The sequence below is a fragment of the Bacillus rossius genome, chromosome 13, assembly GCF_032445375.1.
Source record: "Bacillus rossius redtenbacheri isolate Brsri chromosome 13, Brsri_v3, whole genome shotgun sequence".
In the NCBI taxonomy this organism is placed as follows: domain Eukaryota; kingdom Metazoa; phylum Arthropoda; class Insecta; order Phasmatodea; family Bacillidae; genus Bacillus; species Bacillus rossius.
In genome coordinates, this window is record NC_086340.1 from 42,174,993 (window position 1) to 42,191,162 (window position 16,170).

Consider the following 16,170-nt stretch of genomic DNA (forward strand, 5'->3'; position numbering starts at 1 on the left):
GTATTTTATAAGTTTTAATTGTTCACCGGGCGCCAAGGCCGCGGCTTCCGCCTGTGACCAATCAGCGTGTTCCGCGGGCTCGCGGAGAAGGGGGTAGACGCGGGCGCTCAGGCGCGGCAGGGGAGTGGGAGGGCAGTCGTGGACCCGGCACGAGAGGCGACGGACGTGTTGGTGACGCTGCTCCGGGACGGTGAGAAAAGCGGGCGTATTAGCAGAGGTTCTAGACTTTTGCCGTGCGGAGACGTTTTTTCAACTTTGCAGTCAAGTTTGTTAATTTGCTATTCAGTCGTGAGCTCTCATCTTGTTATTAGCACCCACGTGAGTTCTGCTCTCAATTTTGGCGAGTCGCGGTTCATTTTTCAAACTGATCAGTCACCGTCATAGGTTCTGTGCTGTTCATTACTTTCTGGCCAGTGTGCTGTACCGTCAGACAGACATCCTATCGCGCGCGGGTCATAAGAATTCTATTCCTTACTGTGGGAGTAATAGTCGTTACGGGCGGGACGTCCCGTAATTTTATTAAGCAGATTAGTGCGCGGAACCGGGTTTCGACCCACATAGAAATAGTCACAGGCGGAAACGCGGCGGCCCCATGTAAAGTGTTCAGCGTCTTGAGTATAAAGGACCATCAAACTTTAGTTGAGTTGTTCTCATTTCATCTCTGGAGACTAATTCCTTTGGCCACGCGGTCCGAACCCCCCTCTACCGAACCCTGAGTAGCCGGCAGAACAGCAGCATTGTCAGGGACTAGTCGACCAGCCTACGACATTAATAAACCGGGTGTTCGTCACAGACTAGTGGTGAATAATTATATGTCTGAGCTTGACCCTCCTTGGCCACACTGGCCGAACCCCACTCTACCCAGGACAACTGAGCAGCCGGGCGTCGAACCACGAGGGAGGGTTAGCGGGACGACAACCTCGAGCTTCACTTAGCCGATGAGACACAGAAAGGCAAAGGATGCATTTATATGACCATGCTCCCGGCGTCTATGTCTATGGTGTGTAGCTATATCTGTGATATGTTCACAAGTTATAAATAAGCTACTTATTTACATTTTTGTTTTTAAATTGGTGTTCACTTAAAATCTGACGTTTTTAAACATTATATTTTCTCTATTCTTTTGGGAATTGTTGGAGCGGTAAATATTTTATCAGCGAATGCAGTCTCTTCCTATCATCATGTGCTTCTACAAAATAATTTATTTGTAAACACTTGGTCACGGTGGCGTTTTATTACTATTTCAAGTAATATTGCTGACGAATTTAGCGTTTGTTTTGCATCCAGTATTTTTTATATTCGTAATATTTTGCTCAAAGCATTGGACAAATACTATCATTCAAAATTCATATAAATAATAACACCAAAAACAAATATTATTGCAATATTATTATTGGTTATTTTCTATATTAAAAACTTAAGGTAAACAATTCGAGAAAATTGTGTTTTAGTCTACTACAAATGTTCCTGTATGTACCACGAAAACATTTGGAAATTCCTACTGGATTCTGAGAAATTTGCTTGTGGGCTGGGTAGTGAATTTGAGGGCAATTGTGATTTATAAGCCAGGAAAAACCAGAAAAATATTGATTGAAAAATTGTTAAAATCGCCATAGCATTGATGCTACAGGGAATGCACTAATTTTATATAAATATTTACTCATTTTAAGTTAGCTAAAAAAACATAATTTTTGCAGACTTAAAGGCCATTTGCCACTACCACGTTTCGTACAATACCATGCCATCGAGAGGTACTGAATTAAAACAGCAAGCATCATGCACAATACATACAAGATCATGCCATAATATTCCAATGCCATGATCACGGTATTTGCATGTAACAAAAAAAACTTATAATTGTGAACACTTATCTATTTCAGATGTGCCCTAAATCTCTTTCACTGTTAGCATAAAATGTAAATGTTTGCGATAATCTAGAACTTTTGATGAAATAAGAATGCAGCCAAGTACCCAATGTAATTAGGATTTTGCTCACCATACCAATGTGCACACATCGCATGACACTCACAGAAACACAAGCAATGTTTGGTAATCAGTAAATAGAATGTTGCAGAATCCACAAATCCACTACGAACTACCACAAATTTCTGCTCCCAGAAAATAGATGTTTTCACTTAGCGTAAAACAACCAAATTCAAATTAGAGCACTATAATAGTTCCTGTATTTACCCAGAAATTATTTTGAAATTCTTACTTAATTATGAGAAATTCATTTGTGGGCAAGATAATGATGTTGAGGGAAATTGTGGGGTAAAAGCCTTTAAAACCAGAAAAATATTGATTGCAAAATCATTAAAATTCCATGAACAACGAATGCAATTAGGTGATTCTGTTTTCATCTGACTATGTGAATAAAATAAGGTACTTCTGAAAATTACAAACAACACATATTTAAATAACTTCATATGCAATTAACTGGTAGTAATCTTTATAACCTTTCTTTCTAGTTGCATTCACACACAAACCTAAAACCAATGTAAAAAACTGTTTCCGTAATTAATATAATTTTAAACTTTACTCAAGTAGTTGCTTAACAAAACCGCCAATCTGCATCACAATAATTCAAGTAATATTTGGTATTTAATCGCTTTGATCTGTTGGTTAGGTAATTTTGGCAATTTTGAAAGTACTGTAAAATCATTTGTTGAATGGTTGGTCAGGTTAGGTTAACTGCATTTAAAATACTGCCTATGTTTGGTTAGATTCACTGTATTTAAAATGCAGTAAAAAGGTGTAAAAAATTGTTTATAATAGCTACATTTTAAATACTGCTAATTGGTGCGTACGATTGGCCAGGTAGGTGAGGTAAATTGTAAATATTTCACATTTCACAGGACGAGCAGTAGATCTACTCAAAAACACAATTTTTGGAATTTTTTTACTGTATTTTTGGATAAGTGCTACCATAGGAAACTACCCAGCGGTGATCAATACACTCTTTTTGTGGCAAAATTAAATGTAAAATTTTAATTGGTTGCAGTTTTCTGAACATAAAATAATTAAATAGTCTTAAAAGCTTTCTTTGGTAAAATATTTATGTCACGGCTTTTCAGAAATAGTAATAACAATTGAAAATAATTTTTTTCAAACACTAGGGACGTTCCTTTATTTACCCTGAAAACAGTGTCTTTATATTCCTCCTTGTTTTTTAGAGTTCGCCGTTTATAGTTTATATTACAATACCTGTGCATTGACGTGACCGCCTCAATTTTTTTTACAGTTGCTCTGTTATGTTGGGTTGCCTGTGCATTGATGTGGCTGAAACCATGTTTTTCAGCGCAGAAACTTTGTTCTGTGGCTCTTGATGTATAAGTACGTGCATATTTTGTATTTGTATTTTGTGACACAGTGGAAGGTAAATAGAAATAAAAAATAAAAATATGTAAGTTCCTACTGTGCATCCAAACCCCAGCGTCAACCCTTGACAGGGATTTTTGTTTAGCACGTAACCTGATGAACAAAAATGAATTTGTATGCCTAGTGCAAGAGGGTAACTGCCACTGCAGCATAGTGCAGGTGAAATATAGAGTAACTCTGCCGGACTAGCCTATTGACAGTTGAATTATAGGGTACAACAGCCAATCAGGTCTAGTGCAGGTGAATTAGAGAGTAACTCTGCCATTTTAGCCTATTTCAGGTGAATTAGAGATTACTCTGCCATTCCAAACTAGAGCAGTTGAATTGGGGGGTACAAATACGAGGCTAGCCCAGAGTATGTGCATTAGAGAGAAACTCTGCCATTCCAAACTAGAGCAGTTGAATTATAGGGTACAACTGGCAATTTAGCCTAGAGTCGGTGATTCCCAGCTGAAACAGGAGCACGCAAACATGACCGGGCGCGGAAAGGGCGGAAAAGGTCTGGGGAAAGGTGGTGCTAAGCGTTGTTATATTTACACTTGTACTTCCTATTTATAGTAATTAAACAGAGACCTCATATTCTTTGTTCAATACTTCTTTATTACGATTGCACTGGATATAAAATACTATTATAGAATACACACACTTCCTTGTTGGCTTCCATCTTTTCACTGTCCATTCTTGCCAACCTTAGCTACACAACTTACTCCTGGCGATCCATGTATTTCTCTACTATTACATCTCCCTTTCTTAACAGTACTCTTCCAAATACTTAGGTCTATGTACATGACGTCCACTTTGTGTTGTGAGAGTGGTGGCAGGTTGAGCTGTGGCTAACTGACTGTCATCGTGGTGTAACATCTGATTGTTATGTTGATCCCACCGTATTGTTTCCTTAAACTCCCTACTCTCATGATCCCATCCTTTAAAGTCCTCGTCTATACTTTCCCTTCTTCCCCTCGCCTGCCTGTTTGTCTCACCTCCTTCCCCCTCGTCGATCCTGTTCTTAACTCTGAACTCAAAATTGTTAGTTCCTTTATGTATGTGAACTCTATTTCTTTCAACCTGCTTGCCCTCAGGGGTCATAATCACATAAGATCGTGGTCTTTTGGAGGAGTACCCCAGTACCTGCCCCATGGTCCTTTCCTGATCCCCTTGTCTGCTATAGAATACATTATCGCCTGGCTTGAAAGGCTTGAGCCTTCTTGATCCCCTATTGTAATACTCCTGTTGTTTGTTTTGTCTGCTAATGAGCTTTGCCTTGTCTGCCTGATGTACCTCCAGACTATCTCTACCCACTGTCAGCATGGTGTTTGGTTGACGACCAAACATCATTTCTGCTGGCGTTTTCCAGTTTCCCTCTAGCGGAGTGTTGTTTAATTCCAGCATTGCTAACTTGACATCCTTGTTCTCTACCCCGACTTTCTTTAACATCCGCTTAACTGTCTGTATGTGTCTTTCTGCTAGCCCGTTTGACTGTGCATATTGTGGACTGGAGGTGACATGGTTAAACTGCCATTCCTCTGCAAATTGTTTGAATTTCGCATTGGCATACTGTGGGCCATTATCACTATACACAACGTTCGGTATCCCATACCGAGAAAAAACTGATTTTAATTTATCTATGGTACCCTCGCTAGACATATCTCGGAGTTCTTCTATTTCCACAAACTTAGTAAAGTAATCCACCACCAACACATAATTCTTTTGGAAGAGAGCGAAAATATCCGTGCCTACAGCCAGCCACGGACCACCTGGTACCTCTCTCATGTACATTGGTTGCTTGACATTTTTCTTTGGGCTCCTCAAACAAATTACACAATTATTCACCACATTCTCTACTTCTTGACCCATGTTAGGCCAGTACAAATGTTGTCTGGCACGATGTTTACACTTAGATATACCTAAATGATTATAATGCACCCGATTCAGCATCTCCTTCCGTAGGGCCTTAGGAACTACAATTTGCTCTCCCTTAAATAACAAGTCATCAACTACGTTTAACTCACCCTGCACCATGAAGTAAGGTTTTGTGACATCCGCACACTCTTTCTTGTCTTTTGGCCAACCCTTTTTAACCAGCTGTATTACTGCCTGCAATTCTGGATCCTTACCTGTCTCTACTTTAAACTGTTCTAGTCTACGTTGTGTGACTGGCAGCTTAGCTATTACTAGCCCTACGTGTGCTTCTATTTCTTGGCAAACATCACTATTCTGTGATTTCTTTTCCCCTAGCCTCGACAAAGCATCTGCGATGATGAGATCTTTACCCGGGACATGCTCCAGGGTAAACTCATATGGTTGTAACCTCAAGCGCATTCTTTGCAATCGCAACGGACACTCATTTAAGGGTTTTTTAAAAATAGAAATGAGAGGTAAGTGATCTGTCTGTACTACAAACTTGGTTCCATACAGATATTGGTGAAAGCGCTCACAACCATAGAGTATTGCAAGACACTCTTTTTCAATCTGTGCATAATTTTCTTCACTTTTGTTAAGTGTTTTGTTTGCATATACTACTGGCAACTGCTTTTGAAGGATAACTGCTCCTAGGCTATGACTAGACGCATCGACTGATAAAACTATCGGCTTATTTCTGTCATAGTACTGTAGTACTGGGTTTTTTGTTAACACTTGCTTAAGTTCCCTAAAGGCCTGCTCATGGTGATCATTCCACTGCCACGCTGCATGCAGTTTATTAACTTCTCTCAGGGGATGACTAATTTTATTTACCTGAGGGATGAACTTTGATACATACGTGATCATTCCCAAAAAAGTGGCTAATTCTTTCTTATTTTTAGGTGTGGGCATGTTCCTAATTGCTTCGACTTTTGCCTCATCAGGGCTTATGCCGTTGGAACTGATTTTGTGCCCAACATAAGTTACCTCTGAAGAACTGATCCTGCATTTTGACTTGTTGAATTTTACTCCATTTTCTTTAGCTCTTTGTAGTACCTGTTGTAACCTCAAGTCATGTTCCGCTTGATCTTTCCCCCATATAATCAAATCATCTATGTAAATTTCCACCCCTGATATGCCTGCAAAAATGGTTGTAAAGCATTTGTGAAATACTTCTGGGGCCGATCTTAACCCATATGGAAGCCTAGTGAATTGGTATCTCCCAAATGGTGTATTAAATGTTGTTACATCCTGACTTTCCTCATCTAATTTGATATGCCAGAAACCCTTGAAACCATCCAATGTTGTGAACACCTTCGCTTCCGGCATTCGTGAGACTAACTCTTCGAATGTGGGCAATTGAAAGTATTCTCTTTCTATTTCCTTATTTAATTTAAATGGATCTATACAAATTCTGAGACTATTATCCGGTTTCCTGACCACCACGAGGGAGTTAACCCATTGTGTCGGTTTTGTCACTGGTTTGACAATTCCTAACTGCTCCATTTTATCTAGTTCCTGTTTCAGTGCATCTAGCAAGTGAAATGGTATTTTTCTAGGTTTTGCAACGTGTGGTTCTGCTCCATCCCTTACCTTTATTTTGTATGTATAGTTAAATACCCCAATTCCTTCGAACAATTCCTTATATTCCTGTAACACTTCACTAACGCTGTCAGGCAATGCATTGCTATCTAAACTATCTATGAACCCTGAGCTACCTGTTCCTCTTTCCATGGTGCCCTGTTTAGAACATTTCTGTGCTCCATTATTTTCAACTGTACCTACCGTTAGTACTCTCCTCACCAGATCATATTGTTTTATAGTGGGTAGGCCGATCACTGGAGGAGCGTTCTTGTTACCTTCTACAACTTGAAACTCCACCACACCTTCCTTACCTCCTTTAAATCTACAATAACAGAAACACTTTCCTACTACAGGTATTGGTAGACCACTATAATTCTCCAATTTTACTGTTGGGGGCACCATTTTTATTTTTAGGTGCCTTGCCTCCTCAGTTGTGATTATGTTTACCTGTGCTCCAGTGTCTAATTTAAATTTGACATACCTATTCCTAATTAACACTTTTTCAACCCATTCCTCCTTACTGTTTGCACTTTCACTCTGCACACATGAAACTTGACCTAATAACAATACTTGTTCATGTACTTGACTCCCGTCCCATTTCTGTTGTCCGTTAAATTCCCTGTCCTGATCACTCATTTTGTTTACCCCAACTGTCCCGCTTTGCTGATTCACTTGATGTACGGAATTGACGTTTGATCTGCACACTATTCCAAAATGCCCTAGTCTGTTACATACCTTGCACATCTTTCCATATGCTGGACACTTCATAGGTGGATGCTTCTTACCACATCGCGAACAGCTAAAAGCATTGCCCTCGACCTGGTTCCAATTTCTTCCTCCGTACCGCTGTGGCATCTGCTTGCTGCTCTCCTCTCCATCTCTGTAAAGTTCTGTTGATCTTGATTGTGGAGGCCCCGAATACCTGGATTGTTTTTGATACGCCGATCTTGAAGGTTGTGCTTGCTGAGACATATTGGCTTGTTTGATTTTGCACACACTTGCCACGTTTTCCCCTCGGGATACGGTTTGTAACTGGAGTTGTGTTAGTTCTGCATTTTTGCATATCTGGACACACTTGTTTAAGGTTAAGTCGTCTGTGTTTAACAGTTTGGTTTTAATTTCCCTGTCTTGCAGACCCCCAATAATTCGGTCTTTTATCAGGCTGTCCCTCATATCCCCAAACTCACAATTCCGGCTTAGTTTCTTCAGGTCTGTTACATACATATCAATATTTTCCCCTTCCTTCTGGTCCCTGTTGAAAAATACATGCCGTTCCACACTGACATTGGTTCGCGGAACACAATAGTTCTCAAAAGCACTTAAGACTTTGACTGGGTCATTTTTTTCTGCCTCGGTCAGTTCAAATGTATTGTAAAGCTCCAAACCTTCTTCACCAATTATTGTCAGTAAAATCGCCGTTTGCACCTCCGCCGTTTGCTTCGTGGACCCCGACGCTAGCATATACAATTCATACTGTTGCTTGAACCTCCGAAAATTTTCCGCTGCATTTTCCGTAAATTGCAATGGATTAGGCAGTTTCAAATTATTCATGGTGATGTTGACTGCGTTGCTCGGCACGCTGCTCTGCAATACCTTATCGTTACCGCGTGGTGTCTATTTGCCGTTCGTGACACGTTGACTCTTCTCCGACTGCGCCATGTTATATTTACACTTGTACTTCCTATTTATAGTAATTAAACAGAGACCTCATATTCTTTGTTCAATACTTCTTTATTACGATTGCACTGGATATAAAATACTATTATAGAATACACACACTTCCTTGTTGGCTTCCATCTTTTCACTGTCCATTCTTGCCAACCTTAGCTACACAACTTACTCCTGGCGATCCATGTATTTCTCTACTATTACAAGCGTCACAGGAAGGTGCTGCGTGGCAACATCCAGGGCATCACCAAGCCGGCCATTCGTAGGCTGGCCAGGCGCGGTGGAGTGAAGCGCATCTCGGGCCTCATCTACGAGGAGACACGAGGCGTGCTCAAAGTGTTCTGGAAAACGTGATCCGTGATGCTGTCACCTACACAGAGCACGCCAAGAGAAAGACCGTCACCGCAATGGACGTCGTGTATGCCTTGAAGAGGCAGGGCCGCACTCTGTACGGCTTCGGAGGGTAGGCCAGCTGTGCCACACCTGCAAAAATGTAAACTCTAGTAGCAAAGTAGCTAACTTAGGGCTTATGGTAGTGACTGCCAGTGTACTTCGCCAACAATTTTAACTCGCTACTTGGTTCATCCTGTCATTACTGATACTGTCAACATATTTCTTTACTAAAGAGACAAGTCAAACAATGTGTAGAAGAAAAATGCTGTGCTTTCAAAAAATGAACACTTTCTCTTTGATTGTACCATTGATGGCCAACATTCATCTAACAGTGACGATGAATTTTTTGAGAAAGTGAAAACAGACATCCTTCTGCAAATTTTTAGTTATCCACTTATTATCAAAATAAAGATTGTATTTAGTATGTCTGTATTCTGTTCCCTACCTAAAGTAAAAAGGATACCTAATTGTAAAATACAATATGCCTTTGGCAGTCAGCACATCTGTTGAAAGAGTGTTAAGTTCTGGTGGTTTGTGTCTCCGACCCAATCATAGTTGCCAATTGACAAAAACTTTGATTTGCAACTTTTGTGATACTACAAAAGCTAGATAGATTCTATTATAACAAAATAATAAATTTGATAAATATTCTATTTACGTTTCCTTACTTTGATTTGTAAATATTTTAATTACGGAATTGTGTCGCAAAAAGTAATCTTAAAAGTAAATGTAACTGTAGTGTGTTACTTTCGAAGCGTAGTGATTATACAGTTAATTCATAATTTTTATTTACAAAAATAAAGCAAACGTTATTGTAATAAGTTACATCCAAACAAGTGACAGCCCAGCCCTGATGCAAATTATAAAAAAAAAAAAAAAATCAGTTTTCAGTATGATCATGATAAATAATGTTTCATGACTTTGGAAGTTACGTAAAAAAAAATTGAATGTGTGTAGTTTTTTTGCGTAGTACAAAAAATGAAAATGTTAAGTCATAAGTATCTCCTATTAACAAATCAGTTATTTACAAGAATAGTAAATAAAAACAATGTAAAAAAAACCACATTTGTACCTATTGTAAAATCAGCTTCATAATTATTTTCATAATTTTTCATGATCTAAGAATTAATCTCGTTGTGTTGGCTTGTCATGAGAACTGGAAGGTATATTTGCCGTGTCTGTTGCAGACTTTAAATGTCCTATCAAGAAGATGACTTCCGGCTGGGTGGGAACTACGACAGCGGGGGGACGGCTTCGGGCTACGTGCAGCGACCGAGCTTCCTCTCCCTCCCCCCTCGGGAGGACCTGGACGCACCGACACTGCGGTGGCTGAACGACCTCCGGCGCTTGTGGATGACGTGTGAGTGCGGCAGGACCTCGTTTACCCGGGGCAGATCCCGGTTATCCAGGGAATGTATGTACTTACCTAAAATATTTAAATGAAGTTTTAAAATTACTAACGGCACAGATTCACCTGAAAACACATAATGCTGGCCATCTGTAGATGTTTCCCTCCTACGGTACCGACAGAGGTGGGAGTCCATACACTGGTAGTGATAACTGTGTCCCTGTTATTGCATGTAGTGCCCACCACTAAAGTCTACGACTGTTGGTGGGCATGTGACAAATTACAAATAAATAAAAAATAAAATAATTAAATAAAAACTGTACACAGTGTAGGTACAAGCTGGTCGGTAGTAAAAAATGCTGTGAGTTTTGCTGCCTTAGTTCTGTGTATCGCTTACGAACAGTGTGATCTCACATCCGCTTTAGCTTAGAAGCTCGTTTGGCGACGTTTCGGCTTGACTCGCAGAATAAACCATCAATTTATCTATGTTTGCTACTTCTTCTGCGTGGGTCATAACTACAGCTGGTTTATCAAAACTACGGATGTGAAGGCGCATTGTCAGTCAGTAAAACTAGCTTGTCGGGAAGACCACAGTTCTTCAAAAAAAAAATTAAAAAAAAAAAAAAAAAAAATTGTTTGAAAGTGATTTATTGTCTTTAAAACAAGTTTTCATTTACTAACAACATAATTTTTCTTTCCAAAACTGGTCCGGAATATGTGGATATCAAGGTTAAAGAGGTATATTAATTTCAATGAAAGTTGTACCACATTTTATAAAAAAAAAATTCTTAAAAGTTTACTTCTTTTTAACCTTGCAACTGTTATTAGTTACTCATTTTTAAGTTACGGTGCTAGTACATTTTTCAAACACAAAAATACCAAACAGATTTATTTTATTTGTTCCAAATAGTTAAAAGTGCTCATTACAAATCATTATATTGTAAAAGTACATTATGTATCAGTCAAAATGACACTATTTTGATGAAATAATTATCATGGAACAATTAAGTGTAATTTTTGTTCAGTAATATGCTATCTTTTTTAATAAACAGATTTCATAAAAAATAACACCAATACAACCAGCTTTAAAAATGAAAATGGCCAGAAAATAAAACCATAAAATCTTGTCTCTACGTATCGGGTATAGAGACACGGCTAGAGACAGTCTCAAGGTGTGACGTCGCCCACATGGCTTGATGAGATTGTTCTCAATCTATTTTATTGGTGCCTATGACTTGCACAGCTCCCCCACACGACTTATATATATCACCCCAACTCTCCCATTCTGGTAAAGTGGTGAATGCATGTAGTAAGTCTCATTTAATACTTATATTAAAGCACAGCCGATTCACACAAATCATACATAGCTGTAAAAAATGCCTGAAGGCATGTGACCCATGTTGTGTGGTGGGCAGTTACAAAACAATGCACAGAGAGCGGCGACTTTGCTCGTTTTTAGTACTATCATTAGGCACAAGAAGTACAGGTATTGGGGAAGAAATTGGTGTAAGACTGTAGAAAGGAACCATCCCAGCTTTTACCTGCAGTGATTTTGGGAAATGATGGAAAACATCAGTCAGGATAGCCGCACCGCAGTTTTATGAAGCACGGCCATGCAGAGAGACTTGAGACGTCGGGACCTCCATGGTTATAGTGGGCTCCGAACCACCTGGTTACAGACTCAGCACTCATAATTATGAGTCATGCCGGGTGTTGAAATTGAGAATATGACCCTCGCCATGGGAGTGCGACGGTTTAGCAGTCGAGGGCTGAGAACAAGGATGCGTAGAAATTTCAGGGAAATTTGATCTGGGAATTCTGTGGCAACCATTATATGGTATAATAAGGTATAGTAAATACATGCATGTATATTTATTTTTTTTATAAATTTTTCATTTTTGTCAAAGGGATTTGCTGTTTGTTCTTTGAATGATTCTTGCAGTGGGAAAGATATATTTAAAAACATTTTTATGGACATACGCCATTGCTAGAGACCTGCAAAATTCGCGGATTCATTCAGTGATAGGCTAGAATTTAAACACATATGCCTCTTAGATAATTTTGCTATTGGCTTACTGTTCATCTGGACGAATGTCAACCAGTTATAAACCCTCAACCAAAGAAGGATTGAGTCACAGACAAACCAGCTGAGACGACTTACAAGTCGGCAGCCAATGAACTTGCGTTATTTGCCCGAGTGTACATGGGTATGTGCAGTCTATCCTGAAGGCCATCGAAACCGCGAATTTTGCAGGTCTCTAGCCATTGCTGGTTTTCACTGAGAAACCACAAGAATGGACAGGAATGATGAATACACAAACAAGCCAAAATCAGCCAATGTCAAATGTACGAATGCATAGATAGTACAGAGAATATAGTAGAAGGAATTAGTCAAAAAAAAAATGGCACAGACAAACAGTGGGTTGACAAAGACAGTTGTAACAATAACAGAAAATACAGACAAAAAACAACTTTGAACATTACAGCGACGAACAGACGAACCCAACGATGATACAAAAAACATAATCTGGACAACACGACAGCAACATAGGCGGACAACAATGACGACGGCACAGGCGAAGACAGTAGGCCTCCTAAGACAAGACAGTTGCGACATTCGGGAACCGAGATCTGTTCCGTAATCAGGCCCAGACAGACTGATGTTTGTGGCCGTGCCGTGGATGTTAGCCTGTTAGTCTGAAGTAAGGGAACGGTCTCCTGAATCATAAAATTATCTTCACAGGGAAGAAAAGTGATGTGGTTCGGCGTATGCTGTACGACTATTTCTCATCAGTGGCGGACCCACCGAGTGCTGTTCTTTCTTTAATGCTGCAGTGTGATGATCTTCAAGCAGGAAAGCTACAGTCACTGCCGTTTACAAGTATGTGCAAATCATCTTAAAATTTAAGGTACCACTTCTCATAAACATGCGGATTGTATCCTCTCCTATTTTGCAGTCTTCTAAAAAAAAAATTAATTCCTAAAACAATGACTATCAGCCAACTATACTTTAGAAGGTTGTCCATTGAGTTTTTTAGGTTTAAACATTTTGAAATACCATTGCTATCAACATTGTAACCATAACTTGGAGAATTTAATGTGCAAGTAAACCGGGGAGATCCTGATCCCTAATGGTCTGTCGTTATTCTGAAGAGATGTGATTTCTTCTGATCATGCAGACTTTTCAGCAAGTAGATTTTATTTCTTCCCCCCACCCCCCCATCCCAAAAAAAATTTGCAGCTACCACTAATGCAGATGATAATTATTGTAGTTAAATTTGTTTGTACTCTTTGCCAGTCATATGTTAGGTTTTTAATGAAAAAAGAAAAATTTTATGCTCTAATGTAATTTACATTTCTTCTTGTTCTTTGGATGGTTACACACTTTTTTGTAGTAGGAAGCAATGATCATATTGTGACATTGTGAGTTTATTGTTATGATAAAATATTTTGCTTCTTATCGATTATTGTTCATTCTTGACAGTTTTTTCTATGTTTCTCTGAGACGTCACTCAATGTCAGATGTCGTCTTAAGCTGTAGCTTCTGAACGAGAAGGTACGAAGATGCTGAAACAAATTAGGCATTTTATTTTTATTTCATGAGCAGCATATAAATTGATTCATTGTACGTAACGTTTCTGCCGTGAAGTTGCTCTCACCCTTGTGTCACAAAGAGAAGAAGAAATAAAATACTAATCTAAACTTACCCAAGCACACTCAAGAATATTTTTTCTAATATTTTGTACATCCTACATAATCTTAAAAATATTCACAATTAAAAGGGAGGAGACAGGAGGTAATTTTCCTTTAAATAACTCTAATTGCTCCTTTGAATACTGTGTAGCCAATGATGTGAAATGTGTGGCTTTTACTGAATGCAGAACTTTAATCCCCTATGCTATTATAAATTCTTTGCTCAAAGTAGTTAGTTGGAAAAGGGGATGAAATAAAAAGAAAGTACTTCATCTGTCTTTCTTTGTCTTAAGTTCATTAAGTTCATTGCTCTCTATTACTGTCACTGTATTTCCTGTTTTTTTCTTTTTTTTTTTAATTTTGTGTGTGTTTTGTAACCACTAGACATTTTTTTTTAGTTGTTGCTTATTTTAATTTTGATTGGAATTACTTTTTCTATTCTTTTTTCGTGGATGTACCATGTTTTGTTTTTATGTTTGGTTTCACTCTTGTGCCGTTTCAGTGCCACTTTCAGGCACAAATGTACGAATTTAAATTTAATTTTTAATTTTTAAAGAAGAAAACCAAATAATAAATTTGTAATTTTTATTTTATTAAATTTTGTTTCCATTACTGTACACTCCGACGTAATCTTGTGCAACCCAGTGCACCTGCGCTTGTTCGCAGGCTTCAAACAGATACTGTTTGCTGACGATTTGCGATCGCAGCATCCCGGCCGCGGTTTGATAACAACACTGTGTGTTGAGTTTGGCATGCCGAAGAATTGGCGCTGTTCCTTGCAGAAGGAAAACAGCTGAAGAAAGTGCACCCGAACCTAAAGTAAGGGCACTCTTCACTGTTTTCCTTCTGCAAGGAACAGCGCCAATTCTTCGGCATGCCAAACTCAACACACAGTGTTGTTATCAAAAACCCTAGGTCATAATTTTAAGTAATATAAAAAACCATGGTACTAGTTTATAAGATGTTTAAGTTAAGGAGTATTCAATTAAGATGTCTAGTTTTAAGTGGCGCCACTTTTTAAATAAGTTATCTGTAAGTTTTAGCTCTATTTAAACGTGTAAGAATTCTTATCGGTTGTAAGTAGTTTACTACAGTAGATCCTGGTACAGGGTAAGTCACTTAGGTTTTTGGTGGCTCAAGTTGGCCACCCTGACTCCGTCTTTCAGGGGGGAAGTATGTGCCGTTTCAGTGCCACTTTCAGGCACAAATGTACGAATTTAAATTTAATTTTTAATTTTTAAAGAAGAAAACCAAATAATAAATTTGTAATTTTTATTTTATTAAATTTTGTTTCCATTACTGTACACTCCGACGTAATCTTGTGCAACCCAGTGCACCTGCGCTTGTTCGCAGGCTTCAAACAGATACTGTTTTCTGACGATTTGCGATCGCAGCATCCCGGCCGCGGTTCGCGTCACGCCTTCCCTATGTAACGGAACGACTTTCGCGTTAGCGAACGCTACCCCAACCCCACTGCTAGCAACTTTCATTTCTCGGAGGCAAGCATACGTAAGGGTTTTGCAAGCACGCCTCTGGACCAAGTTACAGCCAGCGGCGACGCCTCGAGACAGTCCACATGACGCCTTTCCCAGGCGACTTAGCAAATTTAAACCCCCCTTCCCTCATCACCCACCGGTGGCTTCACGGGAAGTACAACCCGGAGCATCGACCCCCAGTGAACCCAGGCGGGGACATTGCCTCCCCGAGGACATTCCCACTTGTCAAACGGAGCCCTCAGCGAAGTCTAGCGGCGGGAAAAATCCCTAACCTTGCTCTGAGCGCTGGTCGCGAGCACGCCCACTGCACTCTAGCGGACGTTTCTGTGACCCTCCAGACAGGTTCTCGTCTTGGCCACCAGAGTGCAATACTCATACCTCCCATAAGAGACAGCTTGTCACAATCGACCTTGGCAGCAGTCGCAGTGCGATTGCGATTTTAGTTCGCCTACTACTCGCGTGAGAGCGCAGCGAACAGGTTGCAGTCTGCTTCGCCCCTTCGGGCATCTCCGGACACCTTCGGGCAATCACCACCACCCCCTTCTTTGGCTGGGGGGGCAGTTGCTTACTTTAATTAGGCGCCCCGACGCCATTTCAAAAAGATTCGGCAGGCAGCACGCGGTAAGGGCGGATCTCTCTTCGCAGCCCGAGACAACGCGCTTCTGAAAAGTCGTGAACGGCTTTCTCTAAAGCATGTAGTTGGTTATCGAC

The 16,170-nt window shown here is 39.8% G+C and overlaps 1 protein-coding gene across 2 annotated transcripts in view; it reads left to right on the plus strand.

The window, feature by feature from the left end:
* The first annotated feature begins 1,003 nt into the window (after positions 1–1,003).
* Positions 1,004–16,170, plus strand: part of LOC134538492 (exonuclease mut-7 homolog) — a 55,070-nt gene continuing 39,903 nt past the window's right edge. The window contains exons 1-4 of one of the 2 annotated variants that reach the window (XM_063379861.1): positions 1,021–1,141; positions 8,737–8,992; positions 10,110–10,282; positions 13,014–13,151. In XM_063379861.1, the coding sequence (XP_063235931.1) occupies positions 10,117–10,282; positions 13,014–13,151 (304 nt within the window). In that variant the 5' untranslated portion in view covers positions 1,021–1,141; positions 8,737–8,992; positions 10,110–10,116. Of the gene's footprint in view, positions 1,142–8,736; positions 8,993–10,109; positions 10,283–13,013; positions 13,152–16,170 lie in introns of both variants that reach the window. The other variant, XM_063379860.1, reaches the window with a different exon arrangement.